Source organism: Ursus maritimus, unplaced genomic scaffold (assembly GCF_017311325.1).
Source record: "Ursus maritimus isolate PB19 unplaced genomic scaffold, ASM1731132v1 scaffold_10, whole genome shotgun sequence".
In the NCBI taxonomy this organism is placed as follows: Eukaryota; Metazoa; Chordata; class Mammalia; order Carnivora; family Ursidae; genus Ursus; species Ursus maritimus.
Window position 1 is genome coordinate 67409053 of NW_024423344.1, and position 24436 is coordinate 67433488.

Sequence of the window (24436 nt, forward strand, 5' to 3'; positions counted from 1 at the left end):
CCGAGATAAATGCCTATAAGACGAGTCAAGCATGAAGTATTTACAACATTCTACAAGAGTTTTTGTTTGAGGGGCACCTGGGTGGCTCAGTTGGTTAAGTGTCCAACTCTTAACTTCTGCCCGGGGTGTGATCTCGGGGTCGTGGCATCGAGCTCCGGGTCAGGCTCTATACTCAGTGGAGTCTGCTTGACAGTCTCTCTCTCTCCTCTCCCTCTGCCCCTCCACGCCCATCTAAAATAAACAAATGTTTAAAAAAAAACTTTTTTGGTTCGAGTAGAAAAAATTGTTGTGTTGGGAAAAACACTTCAAGATGGCATATAAATCCGCACGTACAAAGCTCCTGGTAACAAAAGCGAAGCATGGGCGTCCACATCCCCGGGAAAAACAGCACCAGCAAGAAACAAACCTTGATGTTTCATGTTCCTGGAATTTATTGTATGTGGACATTGCTTTTGCTCGTACTTTTATCAACTTCTGATGACATTTTATTGAGTGTACACAACTTTTAGAATCGGGACACAGGTTAAGGATTTCTTATCCTACCCCCAAAACACACAGGTACTTATTTTTAAGAACAGGAATGTATTTCATACTTGAAACACCAAAAATCATTACTGGCCTTTACCTGAGTGGTCTTTTGAGTCATACAAAATTTAAAAAGAGGTAGGGAATGGAAAAAATAAAACAAAAAACAAAAGGTAAAATTCTCAGTTAATACTAGCTGGTGCTTATTATTACATGCCATTCTAAAGCATGTAAATTAACTTTTCACATCGGCTCCTGCCTCATTTAACAGTGTTTTCAAAGAGGGTTAGAATGCAAACAACATGGAACTTTGCCACCCTTTCAAAAAATGACTAGTTAGTCCAAAATGACTTCGTTTACGTGGTAGAAAAGGAGTTAAAGGCAGGGCATGGATTCATCGTTGTAGAAATGCATGTGTATGTGTACGTATGTGTGTACATGCTTTAAATACGACTTTTCTTAAAATAAAAAGACTTCTTCCAGAGTTTTAGGTTCATTGCTGGCTGCTTAGAAAAGAGCTTTCTTGGTTCACAATTCCGAAGCCCTCCCCATCAGAGTGTCCTGCCACCAGGGGACAGAAGTCAGGGTATGTCCTGGACCCGGTCCATCCTCCACTTGCTTCCTGACATTCACATCTGTGTCTGTGAGACGGGAGCCACTGTGGCATATTTATTCATATTTTCCAGGTTCTTTTTCTCATCCTCATTATCAAACCGAGCTTCAATCTCCGCTGGATTGACGTAAGTATAGAACCGGGCCATGATGGCAAATATTATGCAGACAACCAGGAGCAATGCCGCAAACAGAATGTACTCGGCCCACTTTGAAGGGATTGGAGTTGGAGCAAGAAAAAACAAAAACAATAACAGTGCAGGTTATGGTAATGTATGCATTGTGAGGACATTTTCCTGCTACGTCTAGGTAGAAGGTGCTCTGCAATGAAACTGTTCTGGAAAATTGGTAGGCTACTATCGTAGATACAGAATGGCCAGCTTTTCTTGAATGCCCAAGTATAAAGATAACATTTCCGTAACAGGACTGGAGGGTGGAAACCAAGACTTTGGGAAGATGAGAGAAAATTTCTGAGAAACCCATGTTAAGGGACAGAGCTGGCCTCTAGAAGGATGGGGACCAACAGAACAGCACACAGTACTCTTGAGCAAAAAATAATGTGTTGACTTGTTCTAAGACAAGACCCCCACATTATCCTTTGGCAGAATCTTGAGGTTACTCGCACACAGCATGAGCACATGCCCTGATGGGACTTGAAGGGGGAAGTGAAGAAACAGCGTAAGGGAGCACCCCTTTAAGAGAGATATGCTAAAGTGCTGAAGGAGAGAGTTTCAGTTTCAGAAAAGCCCTAATTTTATGGTAGCTGGAAAAGTTACAACACCTTTAGAATGACTCTAACTTTAGGTATCATGAAACTTTCTGGAAAACATGTCTGGCTTGGGGCCATTACGCTGCATTCACTGAAGCTAGGAAAGATCTTTCCTTTGATAGTAAACCACAGTAGGGTATAGGTATGTTAACCCAATCTGGGTATTTTGGTTGTCACTTTCCAACTGTATAGTACCAAGTGGAAATAGGAAGAATTGGCACACACTTGGCCAAAAACCCATTTGGTCATCACCCTCTCCGGCTGGTTTTATTCAGCTGTTAGCTTAGATGACCGTGTGTATACACAGGTGGTAAGGGAGAGTCATCATGATGACCACGGACACACACAGTCTCTTTCCCCATCCCGTACCTGTTCGCTGAACTGGCCTGCTCCTGCTACAATAAGCACAATGATGTTGCCAACAGCCACCGTCAACAGCCATCCTGCTTGAAGCACTGACTTCATGTTGGAGGGGGCCTGGGGAAACAACACACAGTCAATCCCTATCTAGATGGCTACCGTGGAGCTGGAGAACATCACTTACTGATGCGTGCAATTGGGCAGTCTGCCCAAAGATGCACATCGAAAGTCAGGTTGGTTCACATATAGAAAGGATGACCACTTGGATAACAAGACACCCCAAACACTCATGTAGGAACATACCAGAATCCCTTGTTTCCCACTCTCCACATCCTTGCAAAGTTGTCCTGAGTTAAATGGGCAAATCTATAGATGAATCAATTCTATGTCTACAGAAGAGTTTCCAAGCAAAACCATCCATCCCATTCTTTTTCCCCTAAATGGAGGCTGCTCTCTGGGCCAGAAGCTTGCTCTGCTGTGAGCTTCCCTGCCACGTGACCAAACCCCTCTTGTCACCTATGATATAGTCCTTTTATTCGATTGTGAGGTCATCACAGAAAGGGATTGCCCAACTCATATTTACGATCTTTATCGCCAAAGTTAAAGGTGTTAGGCATTGTATTTTGACCTTAACTATATTTTGATGAAATTGTTGAGAAACTAGGCTCTAATCCAAAATTTACCTCATGACTCTCAACTTTAACAGTTGAAAGCAATAACATCTTTTAACTTGTAAAAGCTAGGCCTTAATCAGTGTGTTTACTGGTAGCTATGGAAGAAACTCACCTGAGCCTTAATGATTATGAGGACACAACCCAGAAATGAGCACCAGGATGAACAGCTGACCTAGTTGTTTCAGAATACAGAATCCGCTGCCTGTCATGATCCTGGTCATGGTCACTAATACAGTTTTCCCCACTTAGGACTCCACATCTCTACTATATGATGTGGGAATACAGAGTCATATGATACGTACGCCCAAGAAGCTAAACAGAGTCATGTTATTATTTGATAAAAACATGACTTGGGGATCTCAAAAAACTTGTTTGGTGGAGGATACCATAATGCTTTCTAGAATTCTTTTTTTCCCTAGAATCTTTTAAACTGTAAATATATCGCTTATTGAAGTTAGGTCCCAACAGGGGTGTGGGAGAGGGGTGGTAGAAACAATGACCAAGAGACCTGAGAATATGAGAACTCCAGTCCCGTGACAGAGAAAACCACCTCGCCGCAGGTGAGGAGGAAGTATTGCGGAATCTGCAGAGCCATGTTAATTGTGTTGGGTGAAATATCTTCAAACTCGTACATTTTGGGGCAGCCAGTATCCTAAACCAATAAGGCAAAAGCGAGAAGAAATGAAAATGGAGAATTGCTTCTAGAATAAACATTGCTCAAACAGGCAGATGGAGTTTGGACTCCTAGGATCACGTCATAGGATTTGTCAAGTAAGTACACTTTTTAAATGGCAGTATGAAACCGTGCATTTTATCCTCGCGATGAAATGGCTTTGGTGGGATTGAAAATCTGTTCGCTAGTGTTTTCCTCTTAAATCAGAGTAGACTGGAAGTCAGGTTTGTTTAACACACTGCAATCTCTTGGAACTCAAAGTTCGCAAGTCCATGTAAATAGTCTATGGAGGGGCATCAAATACTGGTCAACGTGGACTTTAAGTCAGACTCAGTCAGTCTCTTTATTTTTATTCCAAAGATAACAGCGAACTTAAGTCAATGGTAAGTTAAAGAATTAGTGGTGAACCGAATGAATTCTAAGCCCATTTAAAACACAGATGCTAGTATTGTTCCAGTTCGATCATTACCAGGTCCTAAGTGTTCGAGTAGAACTTCTGATTCAACAGAATGACTTACTGACCTCCCTTCTGATTACATAGGTGAAGGCACTACCGAATTCAAGGTTGGATGATTGGAAATTCTTTGTACAGTTTTGTGGAATCTGTTGTGTTGAGCTTAATGTAAAGTTTTTTCTATGGAAAGAAAGAATAATATAGGTTAACATTCCTGGTATTAACAGCTTCAACATAGTGTTTAAAGAAAAAGACTTGAAATCCTTGAACTTCAGAGCACAGTGTCCAGGATAGGTACTTACACGCCCAAAGAAAAAAACTGATACTCGCTGGCATTGTGACTGGTGACATTCACAAAAGCATTCTCGCCCACTGTGATGTTGAAGCTCTCATCAAAACTATTTACAAATCTGAAACAGAAAACCATCGGTCTTGTGAGTGGACTCTGGGATACTTTGTTAACGTCACAGTATGTGCACCCGAACTTGGGCTGTGTTCTCTTTTGGAAGGAATTTAAGATGTTTATGGAAGATTTCTAGACTTAGAAAGGCAGAAGGAAGCCACCCTAGCTTTGTCCTTGTTCACCCACTCATGAGAACACACCCAAAAGAATTGACCACAGTCTTCTGCCTGGAGCTGTTCTAAGTACTTGGTAACTAGGAGCTATTTCAATGGTATGTTGGGATATTAGCCTGGATGGAAATAGGAGCTGGTCCCTGCTTCAAGAAAGCAGTGCTTTTTGTTCCTTGCTCAGAAGCTTTAGAGCTAAAGGACCAAAGTAGAAGTTGCTTAGTACCCTAACTGTCTCCATCCGAGCTTCTTTCTGGGGCTTGGAGATGGTAGGCCATTTTCTGTCCTTTACCTCTAGAAGCCTGAGCAGGGAGGGGCCCCAAAGAGTGGAGAGGAAGAAGAGGGTCGGTCCAGCAACCAGAGACATTTTTGGGGGAGCTCCCCTCAGAAAGGGAAGGCTGTGTCTGCAGGACCTGGAGTGATGGTGACTGGCACTCTGCTAGAACACTGGTGGGAGCGTAGCACCCACAGGCCTTGGTGCTAGGGCTCAAGGCTTCCAGGTGCTGCAAAGTCTCCTATGCCTAAGCTTCACACGGAGCCAGTTGAGTTGCTTGCCTTCAAAGGGCCACATAGATGGCGACAGTGTGGACAGATGGTTAGGTCCCTTCCTTCAATGTTCCAGGCTGTAGAAGACCCTGACGCTCTTACAGCCCATCAGAGAGAAGGCTGCTGCCCCGAGTAAGACTAGTTGATTTTTCCTATCAGACAGGTGAGTGAAAGCTTTCAGCAGATTATCCAATTTAAAGAATGGGCAGTAATAAGATCGTATACCCAAGTACTGCAGAGAGCAATTTAACCTGTACATTCCCAAAATATGTAGCCAAATTTCATCAGCTTTGTGGCAACAAGTAGTATTGGCCACATTCCAGGCACTGGGAGGACATTTCTTTGAATTAAGCTCAGGTCCTAAAGTCCCTGGGCATTTGACTTGGTGTAGTTTGACAGGTGCTTAACATAGAAAATGGAACCCTGACCCAGGTCAACAGGAGCCTGAAAGTTGGGTGGACACCTTGGAGTGAAATGGCCAACTTATAGGGTAACTCTCTGTTGAACATTTTGAGAAACGTTTTGTCAAAGTGCCTGCATCATTTTATCATTCTGCGTTCCCACCAGCGGTGTAAAAGGCTTCCGATTTGCCCGCATCCCCACCCACACCTGTTATTGCCTGTTTTTTGGTTAGAGCCTAGGGAGTGTGAAGTGGTATCTCACTGTGGTTTTGATTCGCATTTCCCTGATAATTAATGATGTTGCACATCTCTCCTAGGCTTTTTGGCCATTTTTATATTTTCTTTGGAGAAAATGTCTCTTTAAATACTTTGCCTATTTAAAAAATTAGGTTATTTGTCTTCTTACTCCTGAGCTGCAAGAGTTCTTTACGTATTTGGAATCTCTTTTCAGATATATGATTTGGAAATATTCTCTCTCATTCTATGGGCTTTTTGCTGTCTTGATGGTATCACTTGTAGCACCAAAGCTTTCCATATGATGAAGCCCAGGTGGCTATTTTTTTCTTTTGTTGTTTGTCCTTTTGGCTTCATATCCAAGAAACCACTGTCTAACCCAAGGTTACAAGGATTTACTCCTATTTTTCTCTTATACATTTTATTGTTTTAGTTATATTTAGGTTTATGATCCACTGCGTACATTTTTGCGTGTGGTATCAGGTAGGGTCTGACTTCAGTCTTTTGCATGTGGGTATCCCAGTTGTCCCAGTACCAAAATGATTTTAATAAACCCACAGCTATCTTTAAATGAAGATTTCTTTTTAATCTACTTATGACCATACTCCTTCCTTGAAGTGTATTTTTCAGTATGACAGTCATAGAAATAGAAACCAAGGATTGAAATAAACTGAACTTACAACCAAGCCTATGCACAGATTCTTCTAAATCTTAGATTGAGCTTTTTAGAAACTAATGAAGCATATATAATCACATCATCTACATTAATGATTTTTGTACCACTAATGAATAAAAATACTTGTATTGATTTTATTTTTCTCATTCTCTTAATATATTTTAAATTAATTATAATGCATACTAATTTGGTATGATAATTATATATATAATTTTTAAAAGGTATCATATTCATGCATTATGGGTGTATGCTCAAATATTTTTATTGGATGTAATAAAAGCTTTAAAGGCCACCTCTCTAGAGAAACTTTGTACATGTGGACAAAAAAAAATCATATATGAATGTGAATTGGGGCACTATTTGGAAAAAGGGCAATAACCTAAATTTCCTTGAAGAAAAGGATGGATAAATAAATTGTGGTATATGCATGCAATGGAATATTATATAGTGGATATATAATATATAATATATATATAATATATATATAGCAAAATGATATTTTATAATATATAATATATAATATATATATAATATATATATATAGCAAAATGATATTTTATAATATATAATATATAATATATATATATAATATATAATATATAATATATAATATTGCAGAACATACACAGGACAATAATATATTAAATTTAAAAACATGCTCAAGAACATTATTTATAAATATATACATATATAGCAATGTATAATGTTAAAAAATTCATGAGAAAGGTCAATATCAAATTCTCAACCAATTTTGACCCAAGTATTGTCACTTTTTTTTTTTTTTGAGAGACAGCAAGCACACGTAAGCAGGGGGAGGGGCAGGGGGGGGGCGAGAGAATCTTTAGCAGGCTCCATGCTCAGTGTGGAGCCCAATGCAGGGCTTGATCTCACGTCTCTGAGATCATGACCTGAACTAAAAATCGAGAGTCAGATGCTTAACCAACTAAGCCACCCAGGCGCCCCTGTCACTTTACTTAAAGGACTCTGTTGAAGATAGTCCGTGTAAGTCTTGCAACTTACTGATACCACATAATTAAAAGGTTTCCATTTTGTTTAAAATTCTGTGTACTCTTTCTTTAATTCATATATTAGTCTGCAATCCGACCTCCTGACTTTCTTGAAGTTGTTCTATTTATCAGTTAGTTTCTGACATTAGTTTTTCAGAACTTCCCTTTTTTATGGATTGTCTCCTGGACATTGCTGAAATAATAAATCCTTTGATCCATTAAAGATTTGATGTTGCCAATTAAAAGAAAAAGTTTCTGGCTTATCTTTTACCACATGGGTGAGCTGGTGGGGTAAAATGTTGCTGATTTTATGTGTCCTTCTTTCCCAAGATCTCAGCAAAGACAATTTAAAGAAGAATGAAGCTTTAGCATAGCACCAGAACAAGAAAGGATACCACAATTTAGACTGTTTAAAGTTTCCAAAGTTAGGAGACATTTCTGAGGAAATCAAAACGATGGTTCTGAGCCACAAAGGACATCCCAGAGGTACGTCCAGCTCAGACTCAGATACAAAGATTAGGAAAGGGCCAGATGACCATCATCAGAGGATTTCCTTCTAGATCTGTTAGGACAGTTGTATGTATGTGCGTGTGTGCAGGACAGAAGAACAATCCAGAAGACACAAAAGAAGATGTTATGGGCTGAATTGTGTCTCCACCCCACCCCCAATTCATATGTTGGAGTCCTAACCGTCAGGACCTCAGAATGTGACTGTATTTGGAGGTAGGGTCTTTTTTTTTTTTTTTTTAAGATTTTATCTATTTGAGAGCGGGAGCATGCACGGGTGCATCTGCGCCCACACAAGTGGGGGGAGAGGGAGAGGCAGACTCCCTGCTGAGCGCAGAGCCCGATATGGGGCTTGATCCCAGGACCCCAAGATCCTGACCTGAGCTGAAGGCAGATGCTTAATTGACTGAGCCACCCAGGCGCCCCTGGAGGTAGGGTCTTTAAAGAGGTAAAATGAAGTCATGAGGGATCCAAGATCACTGGTGTTCTTATAAGAAGATTAGGACACAGACACACAGAAGACCATGTGAAGACACAGAGAGAAGATGACGATCTCTAAGGCAAGGGGAGAGGCCTCAGAGAAAACTAACCCAGCCAATGCTTTGGTATTGGAGTTCTAGCCTCCAGGACTGTGAGGAAATAATTTTCTGTTGTTTAAGCCTTCCAGCCTGTGATGCTTTGTGATGGCAGCCTTAACAAACTCATACAGAAGAGAACAAAGAAAATGAGAAGGAACCCAAAATCCAAAAGACCTAGTGCTGGCTACTATCCACACGTAGTCACACTGCAGAGAGATGTGAGAACACCAAGGAGAAACAAGATCCCCAAAGCTTGGTGAAAAGAAAATTAAATCAACTACAGAGAGTGGCAGATGCTGTGTGTGTGTGTGTGTGTGTGTGTGTGTGTGTGTGTGTGTGTGTGTGTTTGAGCACAACTAGGCAGTGGATGCCAATAGAAAGCCTCCAGCGTTCTGGGAAGAAAATGGCGGTCAACCTATGATCAAGTATGAGAACAGAAAAGCATTTTCAGGCAGGCAAGGACTTGCAAATTGCCTCACAGCTTTTCTTGGTCAGATATTTGAGCACAAGTCTGCAGCCAAACAAGAAAGGTGTCTGAGAAAGATGACCCAGAATTCAAGAAAGAAAGGCGCTAACCTGGGCAGATGGTGAAAATTCTGACAGTGGCTTCACAGGACTATAGAGCAAATGCCCTCGTATGTCAAAGAGCCTGCTGAAGCGTTGGTTCTCAAAGAGGACAGTGAATTCCCTGGGTCCATTCTCTGGATCACCCTGGAGATAAAGGCTCATGCTTGTGTCAACAAGAGGCCAAGGAAGTCACGGGGAAAGACAAAAGCTGTGCAAGAAAACCTTGGTTTAAAGCTGTGGTACCACCAAACAATTCAGGGTATGCAACAGGATATTCCAATTAATCTTGACATTGAGAATATTTCTATTTGAGGATATAATTTCAAGGATATAAAGTTACATTTCTTTCCCTTTCTGACTTTTATTACCTTGTGACTAATATTTTGATAGTCAACTTGTAAATACTGTTTATTAATCATTTTTAGAACTGACCTAGCACTTGGAGTACACACAAAGATAAATGATACAAATGTTAACAATGTGAAACAAGCCAGAGGTAAAGAGAGATGAAGAGTTAATTCCGTTTCTTCACAATTTCCATTAGTAAGTTATTAGTCATCCTCCCAATCATACACCTTTCCCCCCACTCGTTCATGTTTTAGTGTTAATTGGTATAAGCTGAAATCTGAAATTGTTAAGGAGTGGCCACAGGGAAACAGAGATTGGTGGTAAGAGTTGAGGCAAATAGGAGCCCTACCCTCATTTCTCCCCCAATTTATTCAGATTTTCCAATCTTACTTAAAAAGTATATTTTAAGGGGTACCTGAGTGGCTCAGTCGGTTTAAGTGTCTGCCTTCAGCTCAGGTCATGATCCCAGGGTCCCAAGATCCTGGGATCGAGCCCTGCATTGGGCTCCCTGCTCAGTGGCGAGTCTGCTTCTCCCTCTGACCCTCCCCCCTATCGTGCTCTCTCAAATAAATAAAATCTTTTTTTAAAAAAAAGTGCATTTAGTACACTGGATTTTTGGTGTACAGTTCTATGAATTTTAACACATGTCTGGATTCAGAGACACACCACCATGACTAAGATACAGACCCGCTCCATTGGCCCCCGCATCTCCCTCACGTTGACCATAACCAAACCTCTCCTTCACTCCTAACCCAAGGCAACCACTAATCTGTCCCCATATCCTTATCTTTTTTTTTTTTTTTTTTTGGCCATTTCCAGAATGCCATGTAAATGGAATTACACAGTATGCATGTAACCTTTTGAGACGGGCTTCCTTCACAGCATAATGGATTTGAAATTCATTTCTATTACTGTATGTATCAATCGTTCCTTTTTTCTGAGTAGTTGTCTGTTGTATGGATGTATTACAGCCTATTGTCCGTCTATCCATCACCCACTGAAGGTCATTCCGGTGACTTCCAATCTTTGGTGATTACGAATAGACATTTATGTTTAGGTTTTTATGTGAACATAAGTTTGCATTTCTCTGGGACAAATATCTGAGAGTGGGATGGCTGGCTTGTATGGTAAGTATACATTTAACTTTATAAGAAACTGCCTCATTGTTTTTCAGAGTGGCTGTACCATTTTGCACCCCCACTAGGCAAAGCATGGGGGTTCTGGTTGCTTTGTCTGCTTGCCAGCATTTGGTATTGTCAGTTTAAAAAAATTATTATATCCATCTAATAGCTATGTCATGCAACTCTCTGTGGTTTAATTTATAGTCTTTAATGGCCAGTGATGTTGAGCATATTTTCACATGCCCATTTGCCATCTGTCTACCTTCTTTGGTGAAATGTCAAAATCTTTTGCTGTTTTTAAACTGGGTTATTTTCTTATTATTGTGTTTTGAGAGTACTTCATATATTCTGGATACAAATACTTAGTCAGATACGTGATTTGCAAATATTTTATACCAGTATGTAGCTTACTCTTTATTCTCTTAGCACTGAGATTTGCAGAACAAATGTTTTTAGTTTGGATGAAATCTAATTCACCTATGTCTATATATCTATATGTATGTATTAAAATGAAATATTACTTAGCCATTAAAAAGAAGGCAACCCTGCCATTGTGACAACATAGATGAACCTAGAAACATTAAGTGAAACAAGCCAGAGAAAGACAAAGACTGCATGGTATCACATATATATGGAATCTAAAAAACAGTTGAACTCATAGAAAAAAAGAGTAGATGGTGGTTGCCAGGAACTGGAGGTTGGGAAACAGGGAGATGTTGTGTGAAAGGTGCAAACTTTCAGTTCCACCACGAATAAGTTCTGAGGTTCTAATGTACAACATGGTGACTATAATTCATACTGTATTGTACACTTCCAATGTGCTAAGTGGTTAGATCTTAAACATTCTTCGCTTTTTAGATCTTAAGCATTCTTATCACACACACACACACACACACACACACACACACACAAGGTAACTGTAAGGTGATTGTGTTAACTCTTGACTGTGGTAAATATTTCACAATGTATACATATATTGAATCATATTGTACACTTTAAATGTATTTGATTTTGTCATTTATACCTCAATAAAACTGGAAAAAATCATAGAAAAATAATGCTATGATTTTCATAGTAATTGCATTAACCCTACAGATCAATTTGGGGAGAACTGACCTTGTCACTATATTAAGTATTCTAATCAATGAAGCCAGCCATATCTCTCCATTTATTTCACTCAACATTAATTTCTTTCATAAGCCTTTTGTAGTTTTAGTTCTCAAATCTTATATATGTTTTTATTCAATTTGTACCTAGTATTTTATCTTTTTTTGGAGCTATCGTATAGTTTAAAATGTTCAGTTTCCAATCATTCATTGCTAATCTATAGAAATATGATTTTTGTTGTCGATCTGTTGTAACATTTCTACACTCAGTTCTAAGCTCACTTATTGATTCCACGAACTGTCTTGGTAGAGTCTTTGAGACGTTCTGTGCAGGTACTTATGTCATCCGTAAGTAGGAATAGTTTTTATTTCTTCCTTTCCAATTGAGATGCTTAACTTCTTTTTCTAGTCTCATTGCACTGGTGTCCAGAAGGATACTGAATAAGAGTGGAGGGTGTGGACGATCTTACGGGAAGAGCATTAAGACTTTCACCATTAAGTATAATGGTAGCTTGGGTTTTTTAGATGTCCTTTTTCAGGTAAGGAAGGTCCCTTCAATTACTAGTTTGCTGAGGGTTTTTTTTAAAAATCATGTATAGACACTGAATTTTATCAAATGCTTTTCCTGCATCCATTGACAGGATGATATGGATTTTTCTCTTTAGTTTATTAAGATGATAGATGATATTGATTGATTTTTAAAAATATTGAACCAGCCTTACATTCTTGGGATAAGTTCCTATACTCTCATTTTATAGCTTTGTTGCAGTTGGACTTTACTATGGGAATGCATTACTTCCATAAGAAGTTGATAAGACTTAAGTTTGAAAGAAAAATACATACCTGATTCCATTTTCTCCTTTTTCTGGCTTCTGGTTAAGGCCATCCTTTACCTGAGAAAGAAAGCATTTTCAAATCTAATCCATTAGAATAAATTTAGATTACCATTTCAGCCTCGGAGAAGGAGAATGATATTGACATTTATCCTAGGAGCTAAGGGCTTACAATTACATTTGCAGGGCTCCATCCTTCAGTCCTGGTTCCCCTGGGAGGTTAAATGAGCCACTATAATTTTTGATGATTGCTTTCTAGTGGTTCCACAGAACACCACTGTCTAAGAATTGAGAACAAGTCACTCAAGAGCTCCCTAACAAAACATATGACCAAGAAGTCTTAATTCCACATTGCAGTTTTCTAGAAGGTCACCTAAATTCACCTTACAGAACACCCACCACTCGTCCACTCAATTCAACTCTACCTTCATAATTTCCTAATATGCTGAATAGCCTATCTAGTTGCTGATATTTTGTCCTGAAGTATTTTGTACGTATTTTTATTGCTTTTACCTGATATATTCACTATATTTCTTTCAGAGACTGTTTTAACTTTCCAATTACCCAGTGTGAATTTTTTAACCAATACAATTAAAGATATATATAAAAATTTTATCTCAAAAAGTTGCTAAGAATGCACATATGTACTCCGTGTGACTTGTATATAATCATATACACCCCATACTAGTTATTTTTTTGGTGGGGGAGCGTGGGGGACAGGCAGAGGGAGAATCTTAAGAAGGCTCCACACCCAGCATGGAGCCTGATGCGGGCCTCGATCTCACAACCCTGAGATCATGACCTGAGCTGAAATCAAGAGTCGGACGCTTTAATTGACTGAGCCACCCAGGCGCCCCCCCATATTCTTTTTAAAATTTAATTAATATCAACCCTTCCCATCCACCAAAGTTTTATTCAAAGTCAAATGACTTGTATCCTCAAAGAAGGAAGAATTTGAGGATTAACTTACATAATACTACATGGGGTAAAACAAAGTCACACCACTAAAAGGCTGTCTCTCCAACATCACACATAATAAGGAATCAGCTGTAAGTGTCCAACTACTTACCACTCGGTAATAAATGGGGTCCCACACTAGAAGGGTATGGCGATGGCCCTGTTCAAAGTTATAAGTCACTGGAGTGATTGGTGATCCAGGAGAAGAAATGTTTATACTTGTCAGTTTGTCTACATCAAAAGTCATAAATTCATTTGTCTATAAAGGGAGAAAAGGAGTAGTAGTTAATACCATACAGTCTTATTCTACATCGTGTAACAGAACATTACCACGGCGTATTATTTGACATCCCCAGTTCACATTCATACACATCAAAAAATGCCTTGTTGGCATTGGTTTGTCTCAGCCCCCCACCCACCATCGCGGAATCTGTCATGAAATTGTCTAGTGTCATGCAAGAATTACACTTTTTGCACAGCATTTTACTTTTTATTTCTTTTTCTGAAAATCAATGTTCTGGAAATCATTCCTACCATCGGGCAGAGAACAGCATTAGGGACAAAGGAATAACCCTGGTGAAAATCAGTCGTGGGCTGCTCCAAGCACCAGGAGTCAGATTTTCTTTTTTCTTCAAGATCGTCAGTTGGGTAAGCTTGAAGGGAGCGGCTCTCAACCGTGGCGGCAGGAATGAGACCAGTTAAATCAAAATCTCTGAGTTATTGGAATTTTCAAAGCCCTCCAGGTGATTCTAACATAGAGTCAAGGTTGAGACCCTCCACTTCAGACCAGTGACCGTTCAGAGCAGGGTTTTCCAACCCGGGCTCTGCTGATATTTGGGACCAGATAAGTCTTTGTTTTGGGACCATGTGTCAGCCTCTCTGGCTTCCACCCTCTGAAATGCCAATAGCACACTCTTAGTTGTGACAATGAAAACTGTCTCCAGAAATTGCCAGATGTCCCTGAGGTGGCAAAATAGCCCCTGGTAGAGAACCACGGACAGAGCCTTGCTGTTTAAAGGGTGGTTCCAAGCACCAACCGCGGCAACTATCCCCTGAGGGACAGCGCATTAAAAGTGCAAAATTTCAGACCTGCTGATTCAGGATCCACATTTCACAAGCTCCTCAGGCGATTCCCACGCCCATCAAAGTTCGCGGCACACTGGTCTAGAGTGGAGCCCACATAAGACCAAGATACTAAGGCATTTCACTTCCACGCTTGGTGTAGGAATTATATAAGGATTGAGAAGATCGGTTTCTCCCAAGCCTATTATAACTCAGGTCAGAAGAGAAAAAGGAAAGTTGCATTTCCTTCTACTTACTTGAGTCATTTGGGGAAGTGTCACCACCGATCCAGGAAAAGATACAGTCATGCTACTATTTCCTATATTCAATACTTTAACTTGGACTTCGTTTTGCTTGGGGAAGACTGGGAGAGTTTTCTGAGCAAAATAAAAGAAAATTGGCAGTGACGCCTTCCACGCATATTGAAGACAAGCTTGGCCTGGACTGAGAGACCGAACACCTCCCGTGAAGCCTCCAATCGTTCGCCTCACGGCACCCATAGGAAATGATATTTGTACAGAAGGTGGAAGTAATCACAGAGAGGCTGCTCTTGGTCTTCACACCTCCAGACCGAAGGATGCCAGGCTATGAAGCCTGCTGTCTGAGGGGGTCAGAGTGAACACAGCCCAAATGAACGTGTATCGTGAGATCTGCTCTCCTGGGAGGCCAGCATCGTGCCCTCTAACTCTGGGAGCCTCAGCCACTGGCCTGACGGTGTCCCAAACATCCTTTCACAACTGATCTATGCCTCCTGCCTTCACCTGTTTGTTCTGGGGATCTGCCTTTTTTCCTGACAACTCTCTCTCTCCAATCGCAGGATCCTTGAAGCAATTCATTCTATTCTATTCTAGAAGTCTATCCTAGTCCTGCGATTCATTTTGCACAAAGCTAGCCATGGTCAGGAGCCAGTGACTACCCCCACGTGCACAGGAGGACTAGTCTCAGGAGCCCACACGTGAAAACAACCCAATGCCCATTGACAGATGGATCAACAAAACGGGTTCATCCCACAGTAGACTATGATTCCACTGTAAAAAGGAAGGGGATTCCGACACCTGCTACGACACAGATGAACCTCGAGGACATTATGCTCAGTGAAATCAGCCAATCACAGGGACCAATACTGTGCGAATGCACTTACGTGAAGAACCAAGAGCAGAGAAACTCACAGAGACAGAAGGTAGAGTGATGAGTGTCAGGGGCCGGCGGGGGGAAGGGGGGGTTTATTTTCAACGGGCACAGAGTTCATTTTGCAAGATGAAAAGTGTTCAGGAGATGAGTTGCATGACAACGTGAAAGCATTTAACACTACGGAAGTGTACATTCAGAAACGGGTAAGACGGTAAATTCTTGTTATGTATATTTTGTCACACTTACACATTTAAAAAGAGAAAGTACAGAGAGAGAAGGAAGGAGGGAGAGACAACGACAGAAACAGAAAGAGAGACAGAGAGATACACACAGAGGGGAGGAGACAGACACAGAGAAAGAAGGAGGGGACAGAGGTGGGAGGAGAGTGTTTACCTCCTGTCTCCCACACTACACAACACCTGTTTCTAGCCTGCTCTCACACGGAGGGCACCAGGAATCTGGCTGAGTGCCACCGTGGGTCCGGCACACTGAGGACTGGCGTGGGAACTAACATCACTAGAAACATCAGAATACGAAAGGCATCTTCCCGAAGACAGTTGACACATTTTCAAAATGCTGCCTGTTTGAGACAGATGAACCTCTCACCAGACTTCCTAAAAGTTCAGATTGTGGAAGAACAAGTTCTACAAACTCCCACTCCCATTATAAAAACCGTGTCCACAGAAACTCCCTGTGTACCCTCCATCCGACCCTCCTCCCGGCTGCCCCCTTCACAGTGATGAGCACCCACGGTGCACGCTGCCTGAAAGGGACCGTTTTGCCCCTGTGGCATCTCCACATCATCCCTAGCTCCAGGACCGTCTGTCAGCAGAGCCCTTGGCCTCCCCGCGGTCCCAGAGAAAGAAGCCTCCTGGACACCCCACCCGACCCGCAGGAAAGGACACTGGGGGATGGGAGGGCAACTTACATCAATTTCCACCTGCACGATTGCCGCCACCACAAAAGCCATGGAAGCCAGGAACATTCCAACTGTCATCTTCTTCAAGGAGCTGGGAGACAAGGGTAAGAGTGACTCTCCGCCAGCCTCATCCCAGCGAGCTCATGATCACACTCCTTTCCCACCACCCACCCAAACAAAACTAGCTTCCCTACAAAGCACCGAATGAAAATGTCTCTTGCTCTCTTATTTATGATCAAGGCTAAGAGGGATAAATATAATGTAGTTTCATACTTGCATTTTTACATTTAATTTCTAGAAACTATAGCTGAGGTACTACTTCGGATGATAGTTAACATTTCTATTGTCTACATATATGAAAAGCGTTAATTAGAAGCTTTTCCAGCTGCCATTAATAGCACTTTTATTTTAAGGACAAGTTTCCAGAAACATCAGCACACAGGCCTCTAATTCAAATATAATTCTTTAAAAACCCCATCATAGAGGGGAGACATTCTTTCCTCATGCCACCCCCAACCTGCCGGTCACCTACGTGAAATTGAAGCCACACTTTGCAATCAGAGGGTACACCACAGCATCCATGATGGGGACCATGATGATGATCAAGATGGCGTTCACGGTCTGCGGTTGAAGTGGACATGAACTGTTAGCCGTGGTCTCAAAGGCAACTTTGAACTCAGAAAGCAACTTAAGTATTTTTTCCTACCTGCATCTGATCTGGCTGAAGTTCAAGAAGCCCCTAAAAAGAGGGGGGAGAGTCTTACTGATAAGTTCCCGTAGATGACCAGCTGGAGGGATGAGGAATGTCATGACAAGGAAGGGGAAAGGGGGCGAAGGGATTGGAATAAAGGAACAGTGACCAGGGGAGGTAGAGAAGCTTGATACCCCGAACTTACAATTTTCCCATTCATAGTTGTCGCTTGCAGCGTCCACCTGGAGCCCTGAAAAACAAATACGTTTGCTGCATCATTTGGGAACGTGAAGGTTAAACATTTTACAAGCCAAGGTTGAGTGTTTTCCAGATCAGGAAGAAGTCTGGAATGTTATGGGATTTGAATGTTTTTTTAACATCAAGTTTATTCCCCAGCTCCACTGTAACACTGGGTAAAACCAAACACCTTGCATTTCTGTTGTATAAATTAACACGGCATCTAGTTGTCCCAGTCACCTCCCACGAAGAATCTACTCTGAGATGCAGCAATCCTTAGGAAATACAAAGATGCACGTCTGAGACCTGTTGGAAACTTGACGTCAGCTCCAAGGTAGAGGAGGTCACGCACATGAAGGATAGTCTACGTTCACTGGCATCACAGCTTCAAGAACATCATTATTGCTTAAGGGCCATTTCTGACAGTCCAGGGTGTCCTGAAGTGGAAATCCATCAAGAGAGCGATGGATTTCAACCTGGGCGGCCTAGTTACATTCAACCTATTTTGTATAGAGAAGACTCAGGACTGTACCAATACACATGATTATTTCCATGGAGGACCGAACACATAAAGGTTTCAACATAGTCAGTCAACTCCATTTAGAAGGCATTATGGAAAGTCAGGAAATATGCCACAGCTTGAATTCTTTTTTATTTTCTAAGTAATCTCTGCACCCGACATGGGGCTTGAACATTATGACCCCAAGATCAAGAGTCGCATGCTCTATCCTTTGAGCCAGCCAGGCGCCCCATCCTTGCGTTCTTAATAGATACGAGTCATGAATCGCTTTATACACGGTCTCTAATTTGATCCTCACAGCCTTGCCATGGGTGATTACCCTTCCAGGAGGGTTATGGAATCCCCCCAGTCACACAGCTAAAAGGTGATGAGTGCACTTCTAGTGCAGGTCTGATTCCAAGAGCTGGTTTCTATTCAACATGCAAAACTGCCTCCCGGTGCGTAAGATGCTGGTCTAAATCCCATACTTACATAGAAGGAGATTCATGTGTTTGCTCAATTTTTTTCCAAGAGATGATTTGCCCTTATAATAATCCTTCCTGGGCGCACCTGGGTGACTCAGTTGGTTAAGCGACTGTCTTTGGCTCAGGTCATGATCCCAGAGTCCTGGGATGGAGCCCTGCATCAGGCTCCTTGCTCAGCGGGGAGTCCGCTTCTCCCTCTCCTTCTGCCCCTCCCCCTGCTCATGCTCTCTCTCTCTCTCTCTCATAAGTAAATAAAATCTTAAAAAAAAATCCTTCCTGCACAATAACACCTTGTAAATTTTTTTGAAGCTCCAGTTTCTAGAAGAAACAACACTTTATAACATTGGCTACTGAGTATCATGCATTGAGCTGTTTAACCCAAATCTGAAAAATTCCTATATCTGTGGGAGTAAGAGCAGGGTGACAAGGCAGTGAGCTGGGTTCTAGTTCCTTGCTCTGGTCAAAATGACTTGGGCAGTCATTTCAAATCCCTGGAAGGTACTTCTAGCTTAAGTGTTCCATTTTAGAATGAGAGGTATCAAGCCCCTCTCAGCTTAAATATTCTATGGATCCCATAAAAGACAATATTGTACATCTTCTGAACATACTGTATCAGAAAAACTCTTTATTCTGTTTGATGGGTGAGAGTCCTAGATAGTTGGATCAAATCTTTCTCAAGTCTCCTTTACTTGACCACACCTAATTTTCTTCATTGTTTTGCAACAGGAATGTGGATAGAACTATCTAGAGTTGTTTTTGTTTGTTTGTTTGTTTGTTTTTTAAAGAAATTTGGTGTGGGGCGCCTGGGTGGCTCAGTTGGTTAAGCATTCGACTGTCATGATTTCCTGGGTTGTGTGGATGGAGCCCCAGGTCAGGCTCCGTGCTCAGCAGGGAGTCTGCTTGCAACTCTCTCTCTCTGCCTCTATGCCTCCCCCAACTCGTGCACGCACGTGCACTCCTTCTCTCGAAAAAACATCTTAAAAAAAAAAAAAGGAAACTCAGTGTGATTTAACACTTAGTAAATAAATAAGTATAAAAAAGAAGCCAGAAGAGAACGGTGTTAGGAGCTAAATACTAGGTACTGCCCCGTCCACGGTAGCACGCATATGTCTGCAACATACAGAAATTTGTACAGAAACACAGCTTTCAATACCTGCTGGTCAAACAGGGCCCAGAACATTGGGAGCGGAATGTATAGGAACATCACCCTCGTAACCATCTTAATCTGAGAGATGAGCCGCTCCTGCGAATAAAGTGGGGACAGGACAAATCAGCCACGACCTGCGTCACTCACAGCTGTCAGCGATGTTGTTTTAGTGCAGACAGAACTGCATCCAGAGGCAAGCGGGGAGGTGACTACTTGTTCCAAAGAATCTTACCCCAGATATTTTTTTTTAGAAAACCCCAAACTCTTCAACTATTTAAAATGCTTAGGAAGCATTTTACTAGGATTTAAATGTACTTCCAATAAAGTGAAACTCCACCACCAAATGACTCTTCTGTTTTCAAACTAGTTATGTGATCACAATCCCGTATAATTAATGACAGATTATACCAAATGAAAAACTATGAAAAGATAATATGGTCTCCAGATAAATTCTACCCATTGTTTATCAAGTTCTGCTCAATATTAAAAAACACTCTTGCATAGTCTTATTTAAAACCCCGATCGAGTTTACAGGGATACAGCTGATAATTTTGTGCATGCGGCCTGAGTCATACGAATTGTGACCGGGCTGCTCCCCTCCTGGAGGAAGACGGGGGACCCCCGCAGGGGGAATGACCACTTACATTGTACTTCTCTCTAGCCCAGTCCAGCCAGTGCTCCCTCTTCGGAAACGCCTTACTCCGGTGCCTAAACCTATTTTTGATGGCAAACTGAAGGAAGGAAGAAAAATCAAATTTCAAAACAGAACCGACTGCTTTATCAGGGAAGCACATTGCAACAAAACTGCCTTGCAGGGAAAACTGTTCGTAAGAAAAGACGGATATAAAATTGTATACACTAGTGTAACGGTAATGCGAAAAGGCATAACCTGCATTTATTTCTAATCTCTTTCTAACTATGAGCCCCTGAGTGGGGTAACGAAGTCATACTGTTACTACTGTAATCTCCAGACACCCTGGAGAGGAGCGTTCAATGGAAATATAAAGTGTGCCACTTGTGACTTAAGTTTTCTGGTAGCCATATTAAAAAGTAATAGGGATACCCCTGAAACTGATATAATTCAGTACATCAACTATATATACCAGAATTACGGGCGCCTGGGTGGCTCAGTCAGTTAAGCATCTGCCTTTGTCTTAGGTCTTGATCTCAGGGTCCTGAGATCTCTCTCTCAAATAAAGTTTCTCTCTTTCATTCTCTCTCTCAAATAAACAAATAAATAAAATCTTTAAAAAAACTATACCAAAATTAAAATAATTAAAATAAAAATTATACAAGTGTAAAAAAAATAGTAACAGGGAAACAGGTGAAATTAATTTTAAATATGTTATATGCTATTTAACCCAATAAACCCTAAATATGATCTTAACATGTAATAAATTAACAGTAATAGTAAATCAATAATGAAATAATTATGTAAACAATTATTAATAATACCAAATATTAAAATTAACGAGAATTTCTACATTCTTTTTTTCATGCCACGTCTTCAAAATCCAGGGTATATTTTACACTTATGGAACATCTCAATGTGGATGCTCAATTTTTAACAGAAGTGTTGGGTTTGTGCTCACTTCTCATAAAACTTATGTTTGGAAACATCAATTGATAGACCTAAGTTGTTCCAAAGATACTTAAAAGTTTTCCACTCACTGAGCGGAGCATCGGTTTTAAAGTTTAAGACTGAGAACCCACTATCCAGAAATACATTTATAAGAAGTTATGTAATTTAAATTAATGGGCATGAAATCCAATTAAAAACTCGGTTCCCAGTTGCACTTGCCACATTTCAAATGTTTCACGGCCGCCCGTGCTGGTGGTTACCAGGCTGCAGGGCGCAGTCCCACCATACGTGCAGTGACACAGCAGCAAGAGAAGGAGATGGCACAGGTGGCTGGGGGACCCGAGTGTGACTACCAGGCAGGGACTCAAAGCCACAATATGAGGCTACAGGGAAGTACGATTGTTGTGACTCAAAGTAGCTCCGCGTTGTTCTTTTGGAGTTTAAGTTGTCAAGCCCTTGTTAAGGAAGGACTTGGAGAGAGAATTGGAATTGATCTCATGTGAGGGGAAAGTGCAGGAGGACTAGTGAGGGAGGTTTACAATACAAGAGGAGGGAGGTTTTTTGACTGTGGGAGGACGCGTTATTTCACAAAGTGACCTACACATGTACACTTTAATGCAATAAAGCCAGGTAAAGAGCAAGTAAAGGGCTAAAATTATTTTAAGACTGTCTTTTTAACCAAAAGACTACCCACACGTGTGTGTGTTTTTTTAAAGATTTTTAAGATTTATTTGTCAGACAGTGAGTGAGAGAGAGAGAGAGCACAAGCAGAGGGAGCGGCAGGCAGAGGCAGAGGGAGAGGAAGAAGCAGGCTCCCAGATGAGCAGGGAGCCCGATGCGGGACTCGATCCTAGGACCCTAGGATCATGACCTGAGCTGAAGGCAGACACTTAAGCGACGGAGCCCCCCAGGTGCCCCCATTTTGTGTGTTCATTTTAAAAAGTTATTTTCTTCGCCTTGATTCCTAAAAGTAGCATGGCTGACACTTTCCACACTTGAGACCGTTGATACCATTGATACGCAGCACCAAAGCCCACCTCTCCCCTCCGGCTTCCTGCCTTCCTGACCTCAGCCAGGGATTTGATGGCCGAAGAGTCGCTCTGCTTTGCCTTTCTTTGACTCCTGATCTAATTTAACAGTTCAAGAGCCCTTTCTATCCCCCCCCCGTTTGAGTTCTGTTTGTGCCCTTTTCCTTTTGGTGAGTTTTATAAGAAACTTCAATTTATCTAAACAGCCAAGAACAACAATATAATGTTTAAAGAAAAGTCAAAGCGCCATTGCACTTTACTTTAAAGGAAGTAGAAGGTTCTGGGGTGACAAAATGTCTTCGAGAGAGAGAACTCCCAAAATACTTACACCAATGCACTTGACAACTTTACCCATGATATTACCCTGGGGCTGAAACTTCTTGTACATTCCACTGCCAATGACAAACACAACTGGGAAGGAAAAGAAGACATGTTAACAAGGCATTTGACAGAACTACCTGCGACCTAGAAGATGTGCTTTTGAGTTACAACCTGTTTTGGGAACACTGGGACTACTCACAGAATGGGCTTGCCTAACCGTCACCCTGTTCAGAAAGTGCTTGAGATCCTCACAATCACGGGGCTTCCAGCGGCGTTGTGTTCGTGTTCTCACACCCAACCCTGAAGCCCGTTGCTACTAAAACATGATCTTCGAGGTAAGCATGACTCAAACAGACTAAATGGTACCTAAGGCCCACTGGACACAGTGTTTGGCCAAGAACAGTTGTGTTTGAAATCCTCTCTGTCTCCTTGCCCAGACTTAGAGAGGAGAAGGTATAATATATGAGCCTTTTGGGGGGAGTGTGGCAGTGTTTAAAGAATGATGGAAGAAAAAGGGCACAGAAAAAGGGGAAAATACTGCGCTGCGGCACAGCCGTGCGGAGAGAGCAGAAGAGCTACAGGCCGGGCGAACGCGGTTGAAGGTTGAAGGGGGCATAGTCGGCGCACAGCGCTCTTAAAAACGGAAAAAAGTCAGAGCAAGTGACAGCGTGGGCACTACCTCATTCAGTGGGAGGCTGTAAAGGCTTGAGGTGGTTACTGGGCTCGGTTTCCTTCTTGGACTACTGTCACAGGTGGACTCGTGCCTCACCCCCCAAAGATGCTGGAGTCCTTACCCCCAGTACCTCAGAATGTGACCTTATTTGCAAATACATTCTTTGCGGAAGATGGAGTTAAGAGGAGGTCACTGAGGGGGCCCCTCCTCCAACAGGACTGGTGTCCTTCTGAAAAAGGGCAACTTTGGACACAGATGTGCCCACAGGGGAAGGCCATGGGCCGATCAGTGTTATGTTGCCCCAGGCCAGGGAACTACCACAGGTCGGAAAGAGGCCTGGAAGAGATCCTTCTCAGTAACTTCACAGAGAGCACGGCCATGTGGATTTTGGACCCCCCACCTCCACAGCTGTGAGCCGATAAATACATTGGTGTTAAAGCCACCCATGTGTGGTATTTTGTCATGACAGTCCTAGGTAATGAAGACACCTACCATCGTTCGATATAGATCATCCTATGGAGAAACCTGTCCACACTTCCTAAAAAGCCAGAGCCAAGAAACTAATGTGTGAATGAATGTATCTAATAGATATATTTACTCCTCCCAACAGGAAGACATTCTAGTAGAAACATTTTTTTAAAGATTTTATTTATTTATTCGAGAGAGAGAGAGAGAGTGCAAGTGAGCATGAGCGGGGGGCAGGGGGGCAGAGAGAGAGGGAGAAGTAGACTCCCCGCTGATCAGGGAGCTTGGAAATGGGGGATTTGATCCCAGGACCCTGGGATCATGACCTGAGCCAAGGGCAGATACTCAACTGACTGAGCCCCCCAGGCGTCTCCTCTAGTAGAAACATTTTGAGATGATACGTTATAGAAATCTAGATACTCTTTGGAAGTATTTAAACAGCAACTGGGCCAGGTTGCCTGGTCTCAGGCAAGCTGGAGATGAGCATGTGTTGATAAGAACAAAAGCTTTCAGCTATGGGGTCATCTAGTTTAATGGATTCTCTTTCATTTTAGTCTCCCTAAATAGTATCAAACCTTTCAATGTCCAGCTCAATTGATCCCTTTTCCTGTAAACCCTTTTTTCACCTTATTTCCTCTGAAACAATATGCCAACTCTACTTTGATTCTCAGAGCTTGG

The 24436-nt window shown here is 41.8% G+C and overlaps 1 protein-coding gene across 1 annotated transcript in view; it reads right to left on the reverse strand.

The window, feature by feature from the left end:
• Positions 1 to 368: 368 nt before the first annotated feature.
• The window catches only part of SLC15A1 (solute carrier family 15 member 1), a 48213-nt gene continuing 24145 nt past the window's right edge, over positions 369 to 24436 (reverse strand). Inside the window, exons 9-23 of the mRNA XM_040624027.1 lie at positions 22628 to 22710; positions 20334 to 20420; positions 19696 to 19785; positions 17527 to 17571; positions 17337 to 17369; positions 17163 to 17251; positions 16640 to 16721; positions 14838 to 14957; positions 13631 to 13777; positions 12572 to 12621; positions 4370 to 4477; positions 4136 to 4247; positions 3449 to 3592; positions 2276 to 2383; positions 369 to 1346 (exon numbers count right to left, since the gene is read on the reverse strand). Coding sequence (XP_040479961.1) covers positions 1155 to 1346; positions 2276 to 2383; positions 3449 to 3592; positions 4136 to 4247; positions 4370 to 4477; positions 12572 to 12621; positions 13631 to 13777; positions 14838 to 14957; positions 16640 to 16721; positions 17163 to 17251; positions 17337 to 17369; positions 17527 to 17571; positions 19696 to 19785; positions 20334 to 20420; positions 22628 to 22710 — 1490 coding nt within the window. The 3' untranslated portion in view covers positions 369 to 1154. The remainder of the gene's footprint in view (positions 1347 to 2275; positions 2384 to 3448; positions 3593 to 4135; positions 4248 to 4369; positions 4478 to 12571; positions 12622 to 13630; positions 13778 to 14837; positions 14958 to 16639; positions 16722 to 17162; positions 17252 to 17336; positions 17370 to 17526; positions 17572 to 19695; positions 19786 to 20333; positions 20421 to 22627; positions 22711 to 24436) is intronic.